Genomic DNA, 20,623 nt, shown 5'->3' on the forward strand with positions numbered 1-20,623 from the left:
CCGTAATCCTAGCAGCTCAGGAGGCTGAGGCAAGAGGATCACAAGTTCAAAGCCAGCCTGAGAAACTTAGCGAAGCCCTAAGTAATTCAGTGAGATCCTGTCTCTAAATAAAATATTTATTTTATTTTATTTATTTTATTTTATAATATTTTATTATGAATAAAATATTTATTTTATTTTATATAAGAGTCCCTGGTTAAGAGTCCCTGGGCTCAATCCCCGGTACCAAAAAGAAATTGTGGGGATTATATTCAGTGAAAAAAAAAAAAAAAAAGGCAATCAATCACTCGGATGATTCCATCTAAATGAAATTTTTGAAGTGACAAAACTTCAGAAATGGAGAACAGATAATGCTCCAGGGGCTGGGGACAAGGCAGCATCAGGAGGGAGGTGGATGCGGTTATAAGGACAATAGAAAGGATACTTGTGAACTGTTCTGTACCTTGACTGTGATGGTGGAGACACAAACCTACCTGTGACAAACTATTACACACACACACCAGTAAGAATAACCTGTGGAGCTGAGAATGGTGATGCACGCCTGTATCCCAGCCGCTCGGGAGGCTGAAGCAGGAGGATCACAAGTTCAAGGTCAGCCTCAGCAACTTAGCAAGACCCTGTCTCTAAATAAAATACTTTTAAAAAGAAAAAAAAAAAAAAAACTGGGGATGTGGCTCAGTGGTTAAACCCTCCTGGGTTCTATACCTGGCACTAAAAAAAAAAAAAGAAAAAGAAAAAAGAATAACCTGTGGGCTATCAACATATACTCCTTATGATGCTATACTGTCCTTTTGTAGAATGTTACCATTGGAAGAAGCCAGGTGAAAGGTATGCCAGATCTCTCTGTATTAACTCTTAAAACTGCATATTATTTCCATAAAATTTTCTATTAAAAAATATTTTGCCTGTCCCAAAGCCGGGCTGGATGATATTCTATATTTCTTTCATCTCTAAGAGCTGTAATTCTCAATGTCTCCAAAGTGAGTCCTCTTTCCATCACGCCACACACAGTTTCAAAAGCCAAAGCAAAATTAAACTCTTGGCAAAAAGAAACTAAAAAAAATTAGTCATTATTTCATAGAAATCTTCATTAACTACTTTCGATTCATTCTGAAAATTATCCCAAATGGGTTTTATTTCACTAAACTGACTTCTGGCCAAAAGATGGAAAATGTGATCCCACAAAATGTTCTCACCAAATAATCGTGTGCCATCTCCACTGTCCCCTCAAATCAATATTAAATTTCGATTCCGAATCTTCCCTGAAAGCAACAACATCAATGGATTATCACTGGCCCTTTACACCAGTTTCCAGATGGCCAACTGCTACTGGAAAGCAGCGCAGGGTAGGAAGACAGGACAGGGTCTGAGACAGAGCCTTGGTCAAAGCCTCACCTTGGACCTGGTCCCTTAAACCTGAGTATGGCCTTTCCCATCTATAGATGGGATGTGGCACCTCAACCTCCACGCCTGGCACTCCAGCCCTTGTCCTTCCCTCCCCGTTTCCCTTAGTAACAACTCAAGCTCACTCCACGTTCACCTGGCCACCAAGTGCTCCTTGACTCCCCGGAATACCTTCCTCATGAGGTTAGATAACCCGACACTCCCGACCCCGACCCTCCCAGGTCAAACGCAGACCAGGCCCTCCCTGCGCCCCCGCCGGTCCCGCTGGGGCGGCTACCCCTGCTACAGCTGGTCAGTAACAATACCTAGCGGCGTGGACTCCCCCGGGCAGCCGAAGGGCTACGATGCAGATTCCTGGCTAAAATTCCCAAGACAACACAAAGCGGCTTTCCCGACAGAAAGGGAAGAGTTGCTAAGTTTCTGGAGTGGCATTTTTCCACGTTTCCCGAAGCCGCCGGGCAGAGGCGACGCTGCCCGCAGCTGGGAAGGGTGCGGGTACGAGGGTCCGGATGCCCTGGCGGTCAGCGGCGGGACCGCACGCCTGCCAGGGGCCCGCTGCCCGCGGCGGGCGGAGGCGGCCCCGCGCTGCAGGGCTGGGGGCGCCCGGCACTCACCGTGCGTGTTCCTCTTCGCCTCCTGGTATCGCTCCCACAGGTAGCGCTTCATGTCCGGGGAGGTCCCGGGCGCGGTGCACAAGGGCCGAGCGCGGCCCGCGCGCGGCCGCCCCCCGGCCGCAGCCCCGCCGCCGCCCCGCAGGGCCGCCGCGGTCGCCGCCCTCACCCCGGCCCCGCGGGCCGCCGCCGCCGCCACCGCAGTGGTCATGCCTGCGGCTGCCGGGCTGCAAGTGGCGCGGCTGGACCTGCCGGGTAGGCGCTCAGCCCCGGGGCGGGCGGCTCCCTACGTGGGAGCACGTGGCGGCGCGGCCCCGCCCTGGGGCAGCCGCGGATGGGGGCCGGGGCGGGGCGAGCGGGGGCGGGGCCTGGGGCGGGGCGGGGCCGCTGCTGCTGCGGCTCTGCGCCCAGCCTGCCACCGGCACTTCCTGACCCTGCGGCGTGTGGAGGTGGCCGTGCGCTGGTGTGGCGGCCACATGGAATGTGATGACTCGTCGCCGGCCCTGGGCCACGAGACTCGACCCCAGTGACGCGCTCCACTGCACCTTCTTCCTACCTTCTGTGGCGGTCGCCCAAATCTAACTATACGGATAGTGTATCGCCCCACCCTCATCTGCTCAGTCCCGGGTCCCGAAGGTGACCTTCCTCCGCCTTCTTGACCTCTAAAGTCTAGACATCCCCTGGAACGTGGAGGCTGGTCGGGGAAAAGATCCCCAGCTTGGATCCACCTAGGCCCGCCCTTTAAGGGGTGGCTGGCCAGAGGCCCCACACATTCCGGTCCCTTAAGATACTGCATTTGAGGGGTACCCCCTTTGCCCTGAGGATGCACAGCCTAGAAGGCTGGAACCTCCCCTAGAGTCCCACCTAGAGAGAGGTCCTCTGGACACATCATTGGGCTCCTGCCACCCTCACAACCTGATGCTTGCTCTGCTTCTGGGCTCGCCTGCACCTATTCTGTGCCCTGTGGTTCCGCAAAAGCCAAATAAACAGTAACCTCCCCGCCAGGTGCATTTCTACGTGGGCTGACTCAGACTCTGCTCCTGCAGAACAGACCTGTGTCGCCCTGGACTTCCCAAGCTACCCATGTGACCACTAAGCCAGATGCCAGGGGCTGGAGGAGGGGAGATAACGCAAGGCTGGCACTCTACCAGGGATACTGCTCTGCCATAGGTGGGACACAGTTAAAGAAAAACTGAGGCCTTAGTGTGTGCTTACACGTGAGATGAAGGAATGGGAAAAGGTAGTATCTGAGTTATGATTGATAATAACTTCCATTAATCAAAGACTTTCAGTGCCTTATGGCATGCAGTCCTCTCAGTAATCTTGAAGGGTAGGTGCTATAATTTCATTTTAGAGATAATCAAAAGGAAGGTAAGAGAGGTAAAATAACTTGTCTAAAGTCAGACAGCTGAGCCCCCTCGCAGATGCTTCCTAAGACTGTAGGTAGGATTTATTTGGGTAGGAGTGAAAGTGGCTAATTCACTGGTTAATGTTTTACAAATCACTGATAAAATGGAGGTGAATAAAATGTTCAAAACAAATATGATAATAAATCCATGGACTCGGTACTTTAAACTCGCTTCGTGTTTTAATATATAAACTGGAATATTTTTTCTTATATTTAATTTAAAAATTTGGTAATAGCAACTAAGAATTTGTTTAGATGAAAATTTCATAAATTCAAATTGGTTAAACCATAGCAATATAAAAATCACAATTAGAACTTTAATAACATTGCTTCTGTATAGACTTTTTAGATATGGGACCCTGTGAGATCAACATGGTTCTACCTACCACAGAAATGTGAATCACTCAAAAACTGTTCTTTCAGTTAAAATAAGTTAAAATATTTTAAGGGGCTAAAAAAAAAAAATCAAATCTCTAGAACTTGATTATTATCACTCCTAAGTATCTTAGAAGAAAATATACAATTAAAAAGTACTTAAGTGGGAAAAAATTACACAAAAGAGCCCATGATGTTTTTTATTCCTTATTAATTGAGGTCTTCAACAATTTTGTTTCTATTTGAGATCTTCTCTTCAAAATACTCTTAGGAGGAGTCCAGCTATAATCTGGACTATGAAAAAGCCACTTTTCTGATATGAGCTCAGATATGGAATGCCAGGATTCATTTGTGTTAAAAGGCCCCAGTAGGGGATGATGGTAAATTGTAGTGAATTGGCCTTCACCACTCGCGCTTTGATCCGACAAAATCCTTTGCTTTGAAAGTTTTACTAAGCCACTCTTTTGACCCATAGATAAAACCTTAAAGGAATGATCTTTCTTTTTCTCTGATGCTTCCTTTCTTGGGGCATTCCATATTTCAACATTATTCTGTGCCTTCTCCTGGGTCTTTTTCTCAGCAGAAATGCAAATAATGTGGCCAGAGATCTTTTTCCTTAAAGCATACTTTGATTTAACTGAAATCTGATGTGGTACTAACTCCAAGCTCTTAGTCCTCTGTAACTTATCGGCATTCATGCGCATTGCAGAGCTCACTGTGTTAGAACTCTGAGCACTGTGGTAGTCTAATTTAAGCAAGTGTTCCCATAATGGGGAACCATTCTTAGATCGCTCAGGATGTTGCTGGATCATGCCTTGAGGCCAACATCTCCTGCTCCGCATCTGCTCAATTTCCTTCAGAAGGCTGAAAAAGATCAAAAGTTGTCAGAGGTCGCCTATGTAACACAAATAATCAGAAGTATATTTCTTTTTGAGATGTGAAACAAACTCACTGCAGGATTCCATGGATAGATGAATGAGAAGATCCAAGGTAGGTTGTTCTTAAATCAAGTGACCTGTACAAATAGCTTACTGCCTCAATCATGGCATGATGACAAGAGTCACTTATCAATAATTGACCTGCTGAATATATGAAAATAAGAATATCAGAATTTTTTAAATTGCTCTTAGCATTGCAATTTTTAAAAGGATTTCAAAAAATTTACAAAAGGTGGAATTGAAATATTGCGTGTTGTAATATTCTGCAGAAAACATTTAGCCTGATTCTAATCATAAAGATGCAGTCAGGAGCTGGTAATGTAGCTCAGTGGTACAGCACTTGCCTAGCATGTACAAAATTCTCTGGATTTCCTCCCCAGCCAAAAAAAAAAAAAAAAACATATATAGAAATATATACATATATATATAAATTCTGGATCAAAAAGTAAGCAGCTACAAAGGACAGTACTAGGATACATGGGGAAATATGGATATGGACTGTAGAGTAAAAGCCTTATGTAGTAGTTAAATTTCCTGGATTTGATTATTATATCGTGGCTATGTAGGGGAATGTCTTTGTACTCAGAAGACACATGCTCAAGTATGTAGAGATAAGTGTTATGCTTGCAACTTTCAGAGGAGTCAGGAAATTGTGTGTGTGTGTGTGTGTGTGTGCACGCGCATATGAGTGTGAAAAATAATGCAAATGTAGCAAAATGTTAAAAATTGGTGAATACAGGTGAATGTTATATAGTAGAATTTTGTTTGTTTGTTTAACCATTCTTAAAACTGCTCTATGGGTTTAAAATTTTGAAAAAAATCCACTGAAATCTGAGTCGTGGGTGGGAATAGGAGAGATGGTCTCTCTCTTGAAAATCCTCCAGCAGCTCCCCTACCAACCCCTTGATCATGGTGAAGATTTTCCATGCCCTAAGCATCCCTGATTCCTCCAGTATCATCCCCCAAGCTCCCCCATTCCAGAGTTTCCTATAACCCTGATTCACTTTTCCTTGCCTTTGTTCATGCTGACCCTTCTTGGTTAAAACGCCCTTCTTGACCTTCATCAGGCACCAGTCGGGACTCACACTCCAACTCACTTTCTCTAGAAAGTCTTTCTGGTTGGTGCCTTTATGTGCTTCCCCAAACCCTCTCCAATGTCTGTCACGGCGCACATCCTGTTGGATTGCAGCTGTTTTTATGTGCCTGTCTCCCCAGCAAGTCTATGAACTTCAACAACCTATAGGTGTTGGTTAAGGCTTGGGACTTGGGGTCTGAGGACTGATTCCCATGTCCTAAGTCTCCTACTTAGTTTTGAGATTTGAGGGTATCACCTGGTCATTGTGAGCCTCAGTGACACAATCTCAAATTCATAAAATTCTCTGAGGAAAGTCGTATCTACTATTTCCTCAACTTCCAATTAGTTCAGTGATCTCTAGAGTCCCTTCCAGTGCTAAAAGTTATCTAAGTTTTTGAGGGCTATTCGACATTTTTCTGCTTTAGATAGTATATACAAACTTACAACCCATTGAAAATGATTGAAACTACACAGCAAGTAAAAAAGAAGCTCTGTTAACAGGAAGAAACTGGCTTGCTAAATTAGCCAGGGCCCTCCGCTTCCTCTATGAAACATACTCTCCCTCGCCAGGGCACACTAAATGCCTGGAGCTACTAAGCTCTTTGCTACTTGTACACCTGTTCCCATCAGCTGGGTTCTAGATGACCCAGAGTCAGCTGGGCACATTAGTCTAACGAGGCAATTTAATTAAGTAAAATACTAATAAGATATGGATGTGAAGTGAAAAAGTTATTTTCTATGACATTCAGACCAAATACTTTGGAAAGATTCAATTCTATGAGCTGCTAAAACAATTTTTTTAAAATATGAGTGGGCAAGTCAACAATAAAAGATTGAGAGGAAATAAAGCAGCATTCTAGAAGGATCCTGCACACAGATGCATCACAATTTCTTTCATTCTAAGACAACCAAAATTAGAAATTGTGGATAATGTGTTTTGAGAAAGATGACATGGAATTCCAGAGGACCCACCTTAAAAAAGAAAATTCATCTGACATTTAAAGTGGGGGGTGGGCATTTACATCTAAGTTAAAATCAAATTGTAAATTTCATCTTCATCACTTACCTACTTTTGGATTAAGGGACCAACTGCTATAGAAAAAAGGGTTCTGGCTGAGCTGAGCATTTTAAATTAAAGGATGAAAAGGGGCTGACTCACCCCGCTGAGAGTCACCCACTGGTGCCTTTGTTTAATTTCTTCCTTCTAAACTTGACTGAGATGGTTGGCATTTCTTTTTTAAAAGAATCCCAGGGAGAGGGAAGTAACACAATGTTCATCTACCATACTTCATCCAAAATAAACAATTCAGTTCAGAACACTCAGCTTGATAAAACAGAATATGAAAAGCCACATTTCGGTTCTTTTCTCCCATTAAAATGGTTTCTCAATAGGCAAATTTAAAACACTTATCAAAGAAGGAAAGCAATAAGATTGCTCTGTGCCAGAGATAGCATGGAACATAAATCACAAAAGCCCTCTGTTCATAGTCAGGATTCCTACTAAAATCACTAGGATGAACCGTTTTAATGTGTCAAGGTTTCTACTGGGAACTGGATCAAAGTTACCAGGGGATGAGCTTCAAGGGATATAGCGAACAAAAAGAGAGGTCATTTTAAAAAAAAAAAAAAAAGTGCCAAAATTTATAATTTGTCACTCTTACAAACCCATCATTTTAATACATGCTTATTATAATCCCCCAAACAAAAATCGTGTTATAATTTAAAATCTTAGCTAGCAAAATTCCTGGAAACCCACTATTTTCAGTGGAAGTACACTGTGCTTTACCTGTTGATCAACTGTACTAATAAAGGACTAAGAAAAGATGCCAAGACCTTCAAGCTAACAATTATCAGTGTTCATTTGTAATCTAAATGAAATCTGGAAAGTCAACTCAGGATCATTGTTTTCCCAGGCTAAATACAGTTTGCACTGTTTCTTTCCATACAGTCGGCCTGGAGCAGAGTCAGTATTTCTCTTGGGCAACCGGAGGCAAGTGGTGCAAATCCCAAGAAGGCTGCTTCACCTGCGCCTCAGCCTTCCTGCATTGACAGAGCACTTAGGAACAGCTCCCACCGTTCCAAAGCTTTGGAGAGAGGAAGAACAAGTGATCAGACCCCTGCCTCCCCCTGGGAATTCAGTCTGTGGAGAGGTCAAATCATACACCGTGGAAAGAAATAGAAAATAATGTTGAAAAGTGTCCCTCATGCTCCTTCAAGACTCTGGATTCCCAAGATTACTTGGAAATGCCAAATCCATGCTGGGAATGACTCTGGGTTCCCATCTGCTTTGCAAAACCTTGCACTAGCTTTCAGGTGCTCTCGTGGTAGCAGCCCAACTCCTGCCCTGGTCCAGGAGGCCTGTGACCCGCCCCACTCCTCTCTCATCCTCCCCGTGTGCCCCCCGCCATGTTGCTCCCACACACAGGCCTTTCTGGCTCCTCCCAGGTCCTGCTGCCTGGAAGCCTCTTCCCTCCGCCCTACCTTTACATGGTGAGCCCTGTCTCTTCCTGCAGATTCAGTTTCTCAGCAACACTTCCTGAGAACCATCTCCCAACTGTCCTCCTCCGCCAGAGACATGAAGGTTCCCTGAGAGCACTTGTATTTTCTCATGGTGGTACTGTCCCAACTGCACTTAAGTCATTGTATATTTAGTGGTCCAACTACCATCTCCATAGTAACACTTTCTACAATTGCAGTTAAACAATTGTGTAGTTAGTTATCTGATAGCCATCTCCCTGATAGGAACCCAATGAAGGCAGTGTTGTTCTCCATCTGTTCTTTTTGCTGCCATTTATTTCTAGAGCAACTAAAATAGATTGTCACCTAAAAGGTGCCGGAAATATTTGTTGAATGAATTACTGAATGATTGAGTGAATTCTGTAAGAATACAAGAAGAAATTAACTTTCAAATTCCCTTAAAAATTATACTTGCTTTTCTAAAGAAGGCAAATCAGAATTAGCTAAGGCATTTCCTCCATCATTCATTCATTCACTCAACAAATGTTCATTGAACACCTACTATGTTTCCTGTCCTAAAGGCCAAGTATACCATGATGGAGAAGATAAAGCAGCAGATCATCATCATCATCATCATCATCATCATCCTATAACTATCTAATTTTAGGTCATAATATACTATGTGAAGTACTATGAAGAATAATAAAGCTGGGTAAGAGAACAGAAGGTGTGTCGGGGCCAGGCACAGTGACAGTGACACATGCCTGTAATCCCAGAAACTTGAGTCTGAAGCAGGAGAATTGCAGGTTCAAGCAATTTAATGAGGTCCTAAGCAATGAGCAATACTCCATCTCAAAATGAAAAATTAAGAAAGGCTTTGGGATGTGGCTCAGTGGTAAAATTACCTCTGGTTTCAATCCCCAGTATCAAGGGGGAAAGAGGAGAAGAAAGGAAGGAAGGAAGGAAAGAAAGAAATAAAAGAGAAAAGGAAAGAAAATGGGGGGTAACAAAGATGGGGCTTGAGTTACATAAGATGGGCAGGGAATTCTTCACTGTGCACTAGTAGACAGACTAGGCAGCCTTGATGAGCTCAAAATAATTTGAAGAGTTTCCAAAACAATATCCTAAACAAAAGGAGCCCATGAGAGGATGACCGGCCCCAATCCTCAGCCTTCACTCTCCACTTGCCCACAGGACAGGTTTTCCTCCTGTTGCAGAGCAAGAACTGCTTGCAGAACTTAAGTGGCCACTAGGGTTCTCAGACGCCAGTTCTTGAAACCTCACAAGAAGGACTCTGTGCGAGTCACACAGAGTAGCCAGCAGGAGTTTATTACAGCCGATAGGCAAAGGGGGAAAGGGACACTCTTGAGGGAGAGAATGGATCCTCCCAGAGAGGAGAGGGACAGCACCCCCCGCTGCTCTCCACTTTTACTGGGGGTCCCAGGGAAGTTTCCAGAGAGTCCTGTCCAGGCCCACCTCTTGACTTTTGACAGCAGAATTGCTTCAGACTTTCAAGTTCATGGTCTTACCCCCTGGAGGGGAGATTTTACTATTTTAATTGTATACTAAAGATCCAAGGCCACTTTGGGTCATCTTGGCCCATGCTGACCAGTTCAATTGGAACTTGCTCTTACAGATTTTATGGTTGGTGGGCTTTGCTTGCCATTATCCTACCTCCCTGAGTCTCGGGAGACTGCATAAAGGTCACAAAAGTGCCCTCTTTGGGGTGACTTGTGTTCTTAAGGGTAGGGGGGAGTCTCCAGGTCTGCATTTCTCCTGCAGATAACAGGCTGTTTGCTGAGGAAGGTAGCATGTCCTATTGACTTAAGGTTAGAGTGGTCTCAGTTAAATTGCTTTTAAAAGAAAGCATGTGGGGGTGCAGAGTAGGCCCAGTCTGCAGAATTATACCTGTAACGCATGTTCCCACCCTCACGCTGTGCTCCCTACTGCTTCAACAGCACCCTACCTCGACTCGCCCCCCACCACCTGCCCGCCTGCCTCTTCACCTCCTGCTCCCCCGCCTCCACACCCTTCCTGACAGCTCTGGGTGGGTCCCCTCCATGTCCTGTTTATTCCTGTCTTTGCCCATGCAGCACCCCCACCCACAAGTTTTGCCTTTTCTCTGACAACTTACACCCTCCACTTCCTTAGGGGCCCCTCCCACGAGACTTTCCTTGAAAAACCTCCTGGCCCTGACAGGACTGTCTTCCTTATAAGCATAGAACAGTAGCTCTGATGAAGACTGACTTACTTAAATAACTCAATACCCTTTTTTTTTTTACAGATTGGGACCCAGACTGGTGTCTCTGGGCCGAGAGTGTGAGACTTGCCAGAGGCTCACATGATCAATTATGGTCAAACTAAAACCAAAACCCACTTCTGATTTTTTTTTTTTTTAACCAGGGATTGAACCCAGGGTCACTTAACCACTGAGTCATATCCCCAGCCATTTTTTGTATGTTCCATTTTGAGATAGGGTCTTTCTAAGATCCTAGGGCCTTGCTAAGTTGCTGAGGTTGGTCTCTAACTTGCAGTCCTCATGCCTCAGCCTCCTGAATCCCTGGGATTATAGGCAAGTGCCACCACACCTGGCTCCAACACCCACTTCTGACCTCTCCAACCAAATGATGCTTTAAGTCCTTAGTGTGCTTTATATATATATATTTTTTAAGTTATTCGTGGACCTTTATTTTATTTATATGCAGTACTTAGACTTGAACCCAGTGCATCATGCATGCTAGGCAGGTGCTCTACTACTGAGCTACAACCCCAGCCCTGCTTTATTTTTTATAATAGATCTGTCCTGCCTCCTAACAAAATGATAAATTGCTCAAAGGCAGGAGTTATCTTTTGTGTTGTCTCCTGTAGAACACTTGGTACAGACTTTTCAGTGGGGACCCTAGCATCCATCTGTTTGTTACTGCATCCAAAAAAGACAACAGATTTCACCCAATTTAGAGGATGTGTTTGAGATGATTTGAATTAAAATGTAGGCCACATGACATTCATAAACATCACACTGGGGGACCCAGGGAACACTTCAAAAGTGACAGGTATATCTCCTGCAGAGCACCCAAGGATGTGCCCCACAGGGTGACAAGATACAAAGGAAACAAATAGCACTTTTGTACCTGAACCCTCTCTCCAAAATCCGAAGTCACAAAGGCAGATGCATACAATGATTTGCAATTGAGCTGCCATCCATGTGGGCAGCTTCCCTCTGTGCTTCAAGGAGCACGGGAGGGGCGTGTTTAGAGGTGTGTTTTTCTTTATGGGGTGAATCATTCTCCCAAAGCACCCCAATCCAAAAACTAGTCAGATAAAATAATAGAACCTTATAATTCTGTCATGCATTACAATGTGTAAAGCTCTTAAAATAAAGGTTTGCGGGATACAGACTGTGTAATCACCTGCACACCAGTCTTTCCCCTACCCCTTAGTGAAAGCACGCACAGCCCTTGACTTCAAAGAGAACTAGTCTGATGAGTCATGTTCGTGAACACTTTTACCAGGGTCTAAAAAACTTCTTTTAAAATGATGGATGATAAGGAGACCCAACTATAGGAGGCTCTGGCTTACTTCTTCTTAAGGAGTTTCTCAGGCACATTTCCATGTAGATAGAAAATTTCCATAAAAGGTAGGAAAGCTAAAAATACTTGTTATAGCTGGGCACAGTGGTGCACACCCCAAATCCCAGCAACTCAGGAGGCTCACAAGCTCAAGGCCAGCCTCACCAACTTGGGGAGACTGTGTCAAAATAAAAAGGACTGGGGATTGAGTGGGTTCGATCCCCAGAACCAAGAAAAAAAAAAAAAAAACAGGCGCTCCTTTATTGAAGGACAACTGATTCAGAGAGTCCACTCTACCTCCCAGCACTCATGTCACCAAGCCCTGACGATACTACTCTGACCATACCGTCACTACCGGAAACAAACGCACAAGAACCTCACTCTAATGTTGATTAATCATCCACAGTGTTTCTGTGAGTCAGTGCATCTTATGTCAAACAAGTCAAATTCAAGTGGGAGATAAGGTAGCAAGAAAGGAACACCACCATTTCAACGGCACCACCACTGGCAATGGCAGCAAGAATGAGTCCTTACAGGAAAATACTTGATCAGGTCTGGCAAATGTGATAGAGCACTTGCCTCACAGCATGAGGCCCTGGGTTCAATCCCAGCATCACTACGTAAATAAATAGCCACATTGAAAACTGACAGCAAATGTGAATTTTTTTTATTTTTATATTTTTGGTAATACCGGGGACTGGAACCCAAGGGTGCTCTACCTCTGAGCTACATCCCCAGCACTTTTTTTTTTTTTTTTTTGAGAGGCTGACCTCGAATTTGTAATCCTCCTTCCTCAGCCTCCCAAGCTGCTAGGATTACAGGTGTGCACCACTGCACCTGGAAAATCTGAATCATTTTCTAAAGACTTGTTTAAAAGAAGTCATAAAATCACTGCAACTGCTCCTATTACAGATGCCTCCTTCTCTGAAAGTAAATGAACATTGTTCTACTTCCATCATAGACTAGAAACCAAAACTGTTATGTAATAGTATATGAAGCAACCAGAATAAACTAGTTCCTTTTCCATAAATTTTCTCTATTTTTGCATCCTCATTTTCTGTTTGTAAATAAAATGCTCACGCGCTCAGCCTGAACCTTTCCTGGAAGAACAGTCTGCACATGTCTATGCATGCTCATGCGGTCCTAAATCTGTGCACTGAAAATATTCCTTCACTGCAGATATCAGGTATTTTAGTCCTTTTTCCTCTTCATCAAGTGACTAGGGCGAAACCAAAACAGATGACGAAGTGGTTGGTTTAGATTAGGTTTCTCAGCCTGGCACTGCTGACCCTTGGGGCTGGATATACTTTGTGGTGGGGGTGTCCTGGGCACTGGAAAAAGTTCAGCGGCCTCCCAGGCCTCCAGCCTCTGTGTGACAGTAGCACTCCCCTCCCCCAACCAGCCACAAAAAGGAAGTTTCTCCAGGCTTTTGTATTGGGGGCAAAAAACTAATTTGAAAATCGCTTGTTCAGGATACAATACAAGGTTCCTCGGTCTTGTGCCCTGTGGCAACCAGACATCAGGACACCAGGCAATGTTTCAAAATGTTTCTAGCTGTGGCATTTACATAAAATGATATTTCCTGGGGAGCATACTGAAATAAAGCAAGCTACCCAAGGCTGGAGAAGGGCTAGCCAGGGATCCACCCAGCCCTGCTGCCCAGGGCTGAGAGGTCCCTGCTGGACACACAGTAACCCACTCATTCAAGGACAGAGGATGAGAAGCTCTGCCCTATGGGGCTCAGCCTTGACCACCTCCTGGCTACCCACCGCTTCCAGCTGGATGAGGCCTGTCTCAGCTACTGTCCAGAAAGTGTTTGCCATCTCCCGTCAACTCTCCACTCCTCATTCCCAAGTTTGACAGCAACACTCCAGGTCAAAGGACAGAAGCCACAGAATGGTCACTATTTGCAAAACAAGCTCATAGGTTACAGGGCCGAAGAACCAAGATAGTTAAAGGTGCAGTCTGGCACCCCAGTCCCTGGCGATGTCCTAGAAGAAAGGGTCCCTCTCTCGGGAGTCCTTCCACAGTGATGCTGAAAGGCTGCCCTTGCATGGAAGCAAATTCCACTTCCCTGAGCTGGGACCACTGAAGAAGAAAGTCAATCTTAAAAGCAGGCTGAGTCCAGATCCTCTGGTCTTGTCCTGCTTCTCCCTTACAACCCTCGAGCAAGCGCATGGCCAAGCTTATCTGCTCAAAGTCCTGACGGCCCAAGAAGAAACAATTAGCTCCAGCCTAAGGGCTTCCCTAACTAAGCCCACATCACAGGAAGGAAGGCCGAATCTGCCAACCCACCTGGACAGACTTGGATCCCACACCACTGTCCTCTACTTCTGTCCCGTCGAGAAGCACTCATGATCCACTGTCTGTTCCCTGGGCCTGGAGGTCCTTTCCCCAGGTCATGTTCTCCAAGCCCACTGAACTCCCCTAAAAATAACTGGCTGTTCCCCTACCATGTGACTTCCTCCATCCCCCGCTTCCCCTAGAGGAAAGAGCGTATAAGTTTCTGAACTGTGTTGAACAAGAGGGTCCTCACACTCTGTGATGTCCCCCGTTCCATGTTAAGAAGTTTATGACTTCTTTTCCTATTTCATCTGCCTAGCTCAGCTTATTCCAGTGAACCCTGAGGTTAGCAGGGAAGCGTCCCTTCCATTACTCCTAACAGTAAGACTGAAAGCCAAATTTGTATTTCAATTTTTAACTTTGATTTTCTGTTGGGTTTGTTTTGGTTTGGTTTTGGGTGCTGGGGATAGAACCCAGGGCCTCCCCCCGCCAGGCAGGTGCTATACCGGTGAGCTACAATGCAGGCCTAATTTTAAGCTTTTCATTTTTATCTTTAACCAGATAATTCCTTCAAACCACTGGGCCAGGTATAAAGATCAGGTGTAAGTCCTACATCTTAGAACTAAAATTGAGAGTGGGCCTCATGAAAAGCCATTTTTAAATTTCCGGTCAATGTTCCTTTAGTGTCAGAGCATAAATATGAAAAGGCTATTCACAGACAAACATGTCCTAAAACAACTTGAAGAAAGAAGGGAGCCTATACTGATAGAAGCGGGGTGTGTTCCTGCAAGATGCTCAGTCCACAAAACCATGAGAAACGGCGTAGCAAGATTCTTAAAGAGATCGCTTCCCTGACAAGGGACGGTAAGTAGGTAGCAACAGAAATTGAAAGCATATGGAACAGGAGTTGCTTCAAAAATGAAGACACTGTTATTTATCATCATCATCATGACAGCCCTGGGGATTATACCCAGGGGCACTCCACCACTGAGCTACATCCTCAGCCCTTAATATTTTAACTTTTTATTTTGACTTAAATCGCCCAGACTGACCTTGAAATTGCAATGCACCTGCCTCAGCCTCACCAGGTGCTGGAATCACAGATATGTGTCACCACACCCAGCAAAACATTTTTAAAATAAGCAAAGTATGCAGATGAAATAAAGGGGAAATTCGTCTGCTTATACCAGAAATAGATGGAGCAATTACCTAATTTACACAAGGTATCACTGAGGCTGATGCTCAGCTGCTTTCTGACGAGTGAGGAGCTGGTCAGAGTGTCTGCATTTTCCTTTATTTTTATCACTTGTTTATAATATTCAATTACTTGCTTCCTTTCGGATCTAGAAAACAGAAATGGGATCACCCGTTTGCATTGAATTAACATGGCGTCCATTCACACCCTCATTCAGCGGTCACCGAGTGCTAGAGCTGGCATGAGTAAGGCTAGTCCTTGCCTTCAGAGATTCCCCAGGTAGCAGGGGCACTGGCGAGTGAAGCAGGGGCCCACTTGTGAAAGACTCTTGAGTGCAAACCCGAGGCTTTGGGACTTGACGTGGAAGGGTTTTCATTAAGAGGATAAGATCAAATTTACATTGTAGGCCAGGCACGGTGGCAAATGCCAGCTCAGGAGACTGAGGCAAGAGGATCAAAAGTTTGAGGCCAGCCTCAGTGACCGAGTGAGGCCCTAAGCAACTTAGCAAGACCCTGTCTCAAAATAAAAAATAAAAAGGGCTGGGGATGTGACTGAGCTGTTAAGTGCCCCTGGGTTCAATCCTGGTAAAAAGACAAAAAACAAAAAACTTTTACATTTCAGAAAATTCACCTGGGTAGAAGTGTGGAGGCTAAACTGAAGCAGGTGAGATTAACGGCCATGAGACCACTTAGTCCAGAGGAAGGACCCTGAAGATCTGGGCGAACGCAGTGGCCATGAATGGAAAGGGGGACTTGCTAAACATAGTCTTGGCCTTGCACTGGACATGGTAGTGCTTACGCTGGGAGTGTCGGGGCATCTATACTGCCACAGAGTGACCAGGGTTCAAGCTGTGGAGTCATGCAGATGTGGTAATGGGCCCCAGAGGTTAAGCACAGAGGCTCTTCACTCAGACCTACCAGGGGCTAATGGTGGCAATACCCCTTAAAAGTTGGGCAAATGTCCTGCCCTTCCAAGTCTGGGCCTTCCCATGCTCAAAATGAGATGAGAGCTGATGTGAGGATTAAATGAGAAAACATATATAAAGTGTTTAGCACAGTGACCATAAAAACATCAGTAAGATGATGCCATTGTGTTTGTGCAGACAGGAGGGACCGGGAGGGAGCAAGGGGGACATGTCCAGTCCTGAGCAGGCTAACCCTGGAGCGCCCAGGGAATACTCCAGTGGAGATATCCAGTCTACAGACGGGTGCACCTATCTGCCACTAAGGACAGAGATGGCGACAACGAGCCAGCCCCTCACGGAGTGATGGCTGAAGTGAGGTTAAGGTGCTGAGGCTGCAGAAGCAGAGCGCCTCAGAACCAAGCTCGAGAGAAGGCTGACATCTGCACAAGAGGCAGAGGAGGAGGAGCCCACAGACTCCGCAGAGAAGGCGTCGTCAGAGGATGAAGGCCACCGCGAGGGTGGCTCAGAAACCAGGAGAGGGTGGTTGCAGGAAGGGAAAGAGCGAACACTTCAGAGGCGTGACAGTATGGATATGAGGTGTCCCCCAAAAGTCCCTGTGTTAAAGCAGGACCATTCTGAGGTAAATGATTAGGTTATGAGAGCCATAACCCAACCAGCCGTCCTAGCTTGAATGGATTCACTGGGCAGTAACGGAGGCAGGTGGGGTGTGGTAATGGAGGGGTTGGGTCACTAGGGACACGCCCTGTGGGTTCATCTTCCCTATGGCCCCTTCCCCTCCCTCTCTGCTTTCTGGCCACCATGACTAGAACAGCACTCCTCCCTGACGCCCTTCTACCATGACGTTCTGCGTCACCTTGGGCCCAGAGCAATGGCCTCAGTCAAGCATGGACTAACCCTCTGGAACTTTGAGTCAGAATAAGCTTTTCCTTCTCTAAGTTGTTTTTGTCAAGTCTTGATCACATATGAAAAGTTGACGAACAGAAGAGAAGAAGAACAACAAGATAAAAAGCACAAAGGGTCGCTTAGGGTTCCTGTTGACCTTTGTAAGAGTAGAGTTGTGAACAAAATGGAGTTTGGTGGGGCTAGAAGACAAAGGACAGTGACTGGGAAGTGGGGAAGCAAAGAACGCGAGCCATGCATACTGATGGAAAGTCAGCCACTGACCGATGGCTGAACAGCGGAGAAAGAGATGGTCATTATTCCACCACCGTCTCTGTTCACTGTTCCTCTTAAGACACTTCATCCCTTCTTCTCTATCCTGTTTTATTAATAAAAGTTTTTGACTTTTCAGTTTGACCTCATCTGCCTAACACCCCCGCACCCCCAACCACCACCCCCAATCTACAAAGCCCTCAGGATCCCATGGGCCATTTCCTAGAGCATTAGAGGTGTCTCAAGGGCCTCTGGTCACCAGGACAAAGGATCTATGTTTGTATGAGAGATGATTAAGGTCACACAGCAAAATGTCTGACCCTTAACCACTGCAGAAGATGCAGTCACCTAAGGACAACCTTCAACAAGGGGAAAGCCTTCTCCATCATTCAGGAAGGTTGGCCACCAATAGTAAGGTCGGCAGAAGGCACCCATGCATGGTCAGGTCCTCCACATGCAGGCCACCCTGTGGAATGATCCAGCAGTATTAAGGATCCCACAGCTCATGGCCCACCCCCTCTGGACTTGTGGTGGGGTCTCCTGGGCAGGAGATGGCTCAGCCAGCATGCTACGTGTTTAGATTTTTCTTTTACAAAGCAATGGCTCTATAATCAAGCTCTGGGCCTCCCTAAAGAAAGTCCTGTCTCTGCTCACAGTGCTGGTGGGGTGATGACTAAGAGGAGGGTATGTGATGTCAAGTGCCCCAAGTGTCACCTGCTGGGGAGCCACATAATCATACCCATCACCACTCAGAGTATTGGACTGGCCTAGTGTGTGCCAGGAATTCTGAAAGCTCTTTACCCATGGGTTCTCCAAATCCTCAATAAGCCTGTGAGCCAGACACTCTTCCTAGTCATTTTACCAATGAGGACGAGGAAGAGACACCTAGATGTTTAAGTGCCTGTCCAGGTTCTCACTGTCCCTAAGTGGCAGAAACAAAATTGGAAGCCAGGCCAACAGGCCCCATCCCACCACCTCCCACGGTTACATAGCGTCTGCTACCTTACCCTGGGAGACTCCCTCATGTGGGCCACTCTTCTAAACACCTTTTAGAAAGGGTTGGGCTGGTTACACTCAAGTGTTAGGGCTTACCAATATCACATTCTTCCTGGGAGCAAGACCAGGAAAGTCACCTGCTGGTGAGGAGTGACAGGAAAATGACCTCAGGGAATGTGGAAAACTGACATGGGAAAGCAAGCCAGGCAACAGAAAGGGAGTGCCCCAAAACAAAGCTTAGCAACACCCCAGTTAGCCTCCAGCACCCTGCCCATTCAGTCAGCTGCATCTGCTGTGAAAGGGCCGTGCTGGGCGGAGCGAAGCCTGTGTGCGGCTCTCTGTGGCTTTGAAAAGAAACGTCTTTTCAAGAAGAAAACACCCAGCTGTTGAGAGAAGCTGTCAGACCTGGGAGATGCCCACACTAATCACAGCTGGAGGGTAACCCTACCACTGTCTTTAAACTGAGATGTGTGGGGAGCCAGGAAAGTGCCACCCACAAAAAACCAAAGGACTCCCCACGTGAAGGGGGGCCTCGGTGAGCATGGCATAGCAGCGCTGGCTGACTGCGAGTGACACTGGGACCACCCACAATGACAACATCAAGCTCCTTTGTTCTTTCCCTACATCAAAACCTCTGCACGCTGGGCACAGTGGTGCACGTCTGTAATTCCAGCAGCTCGGGAGGCTGAGGCAGGAGGATCAGGAGTTCAAAGCCAGCCTCAGCAACTTAGTGAGGTCCTAAGTGATTTAGCAAGACCCTGTCTCTAAATAAAATATTTAAAAGGGCTGGGGATGTGGCTCAGTGGTTGAGCACCCCTGGGTTCAGTCCCCAGTACCCCCCAAAATAAAATAAAAATGAAACCTCTACACCACTTGTGGGCCCAGAGCTCATTTTGAATAAATACATGATGCTCAATGTTCTGATGGAGCAGGATGAAACTCTTGGCAGGCTAAGCCCCAGGTCGGGTGAAAAAGAAGTGAGACAGTCCCGATGGGCAACCCCAGACCTCCTGACACCGGAGGATGTTTTTGGAGGGTGGGGGTGGGCAGGAGACACATTTCTTGAAACATTTTATAGAAACTTACTTTTCATTATCTGTTAGTAAAAAAAACAGTAAATCTGCTAAAAATTCCATAATTTCTCCAACTAGCATGTTTTTCTCTCCAAACAAACTTCTCCTGATATTTAAGCCCTCTTGAAATTTCATTATTGCAAGAGAAGTGTTTCCATCAGCCAACCTGAAAATAAAATACATGTGTGGGATTTATTAGGCATGATAAATGTTGGCTATATTTATTGTGCTACCAAAAACAATTCTCATAAATATCCTTTATTTTATACAAAAATCAATCCTAGAAAATACAAAAAGGAACAATTCATAATAGTAGAGGTTCAGGAATGGCAACATCATGTATAAGAAGATTGTGTGTGTGTGTGTGTGTGTGTGTGTGTGTGTGTGTGTTGGGGACTGGACCCAGGGCCTCGTGCTTGCTTGCATGCTGGGAAAGTACTGTACCACTGAGCTACCTCCCCAGCAATATCTTCATAAGGAAACTATTTTCAAATTCAGCACTGCTGACATTCGCGCTGGCTGATTCCTCGTTGTGGGACTGACCTGTGCACTGTAGGATGTTTAGCAGCACCCTGGCCTCCACCCACTAGATGCCAGCACCCTTCCCCCACAGTCATGACAACCAGAAATGTCTCCAGATATTGCCACAAGTGCCACGAATGAAAGGGGCGAGGCCCACGTAAGTCCCGGTTGGGAACCATTTTAAGCTAAAGGATAGAAATGTTAAAAAGTCAGCATTTCTTAACCAAATCAGTTAGTTGGGAAATGGATTCGTAGATGTGGCTTAAGTACATTGATCATAAGAATGAACACTAATCCAGAAAACAAAACAAAACAGAACAAAAATTTAAATGCACGTTTACATGAGAACACCTTCAGTGTATTTCATGGTAGCTTGGTCATGGGGATCGTTGTTCACCAACTTGGAAACCTCAGTAGCATATTCCAAAAAGTGATTTTCTTTTAGGTACTCCTCAGATGCTGACTTTGCCAGGTTGTTCAGCACTCTGACTGCAGGGAATACATGTTATGTTAGCAAAGCATTGGAGGTTTATGGTCCACCACCCCCACCACAAAAGAGTTAAGATGCCAGAAGGCCTAGCGTTTATATCATTTCTTTGTCAGTGCCAACAGTCAGTTGTTCTTGATAAATCAACTACTG

The 20,623-nt window shown here is 45.6% G+C and overlaps 2 protein-coding genes across 5 annotated transcripts in view; both read right to left on the minus strand.

Annotated features, from left to right (window-relative positions):
* Nt5dc3 (5'-nucleotidase domain containing 3) overlaps positions 1–2,232 on the minus strand; it is a 57,351-nt gene extending 55,119 nt beyond the window's left edge. The window contains exon 1 of the mRNA XM_047550625.1: positions 2,019–2,232. Within this exon, the coding sequence (XP_047406581.1) occupies positions 2,019–2,226 (208 nt within the window). The 5' untranslated portion in view covers positions 2,227–2,232. The remainder of the gene's footprint in view (positions 1–2,018) is intronic.
* Positions 2,233–3,984: 1,752 nt separating this feature from the next.
* Positions 3,985–20,623, minus strand: part of LOC124982609 (putative tetratricopeptide repeat protein 41) — a 76,836-nt gene continuing 60,197 nt past the window's right edge. For 2 of the 4 annotated variants that reach the window (XM_047549538.1, XM_047549537.1), the window contains 5 exons: positions 20,325–20,472; positions 19,475–19,627; positions 15,330–15,463; positions 4,751–4,880; positions 3,985–4,662 (listed from right to left, as the gene is read on the minus strand). In XM_047549538.1, the coding sequence (XP_047405494.1) occupies positions 3,999–4,662; positions 4,751–4,880; positions 15,330–15,463; positions 19,475–19,627; positions 20,325–20,472 (1,229 nt within the window). In that variant the 3' untranslated portion in view covers positions 3,985–3,998. Of the gene's footprint in view, positions 4,663–4,750; positions 4,881–15,329; positions 15,464–19,474; positions 19,628–20,100; positions 20,473–20,623 lie in introns of those variants that run through there. The other 2 variants (XM_047549539.1, XM_047549540.1) reach the window with 2 other exon arrangements.

The sequence above is a fragment of the Sciurus carolinensis genome, chromosome 4 (assembly GCF_902686445.1).
Source record: "Sciurus carolinensis chromosome 4, mSciCar1.2, whole genome shotgun sequence".
NCBI lineage: Eukaryota > Metazoa > Chordata > Mammalia > Rodentia > Sciuridae > Sciurus > Sciurus carolinensis.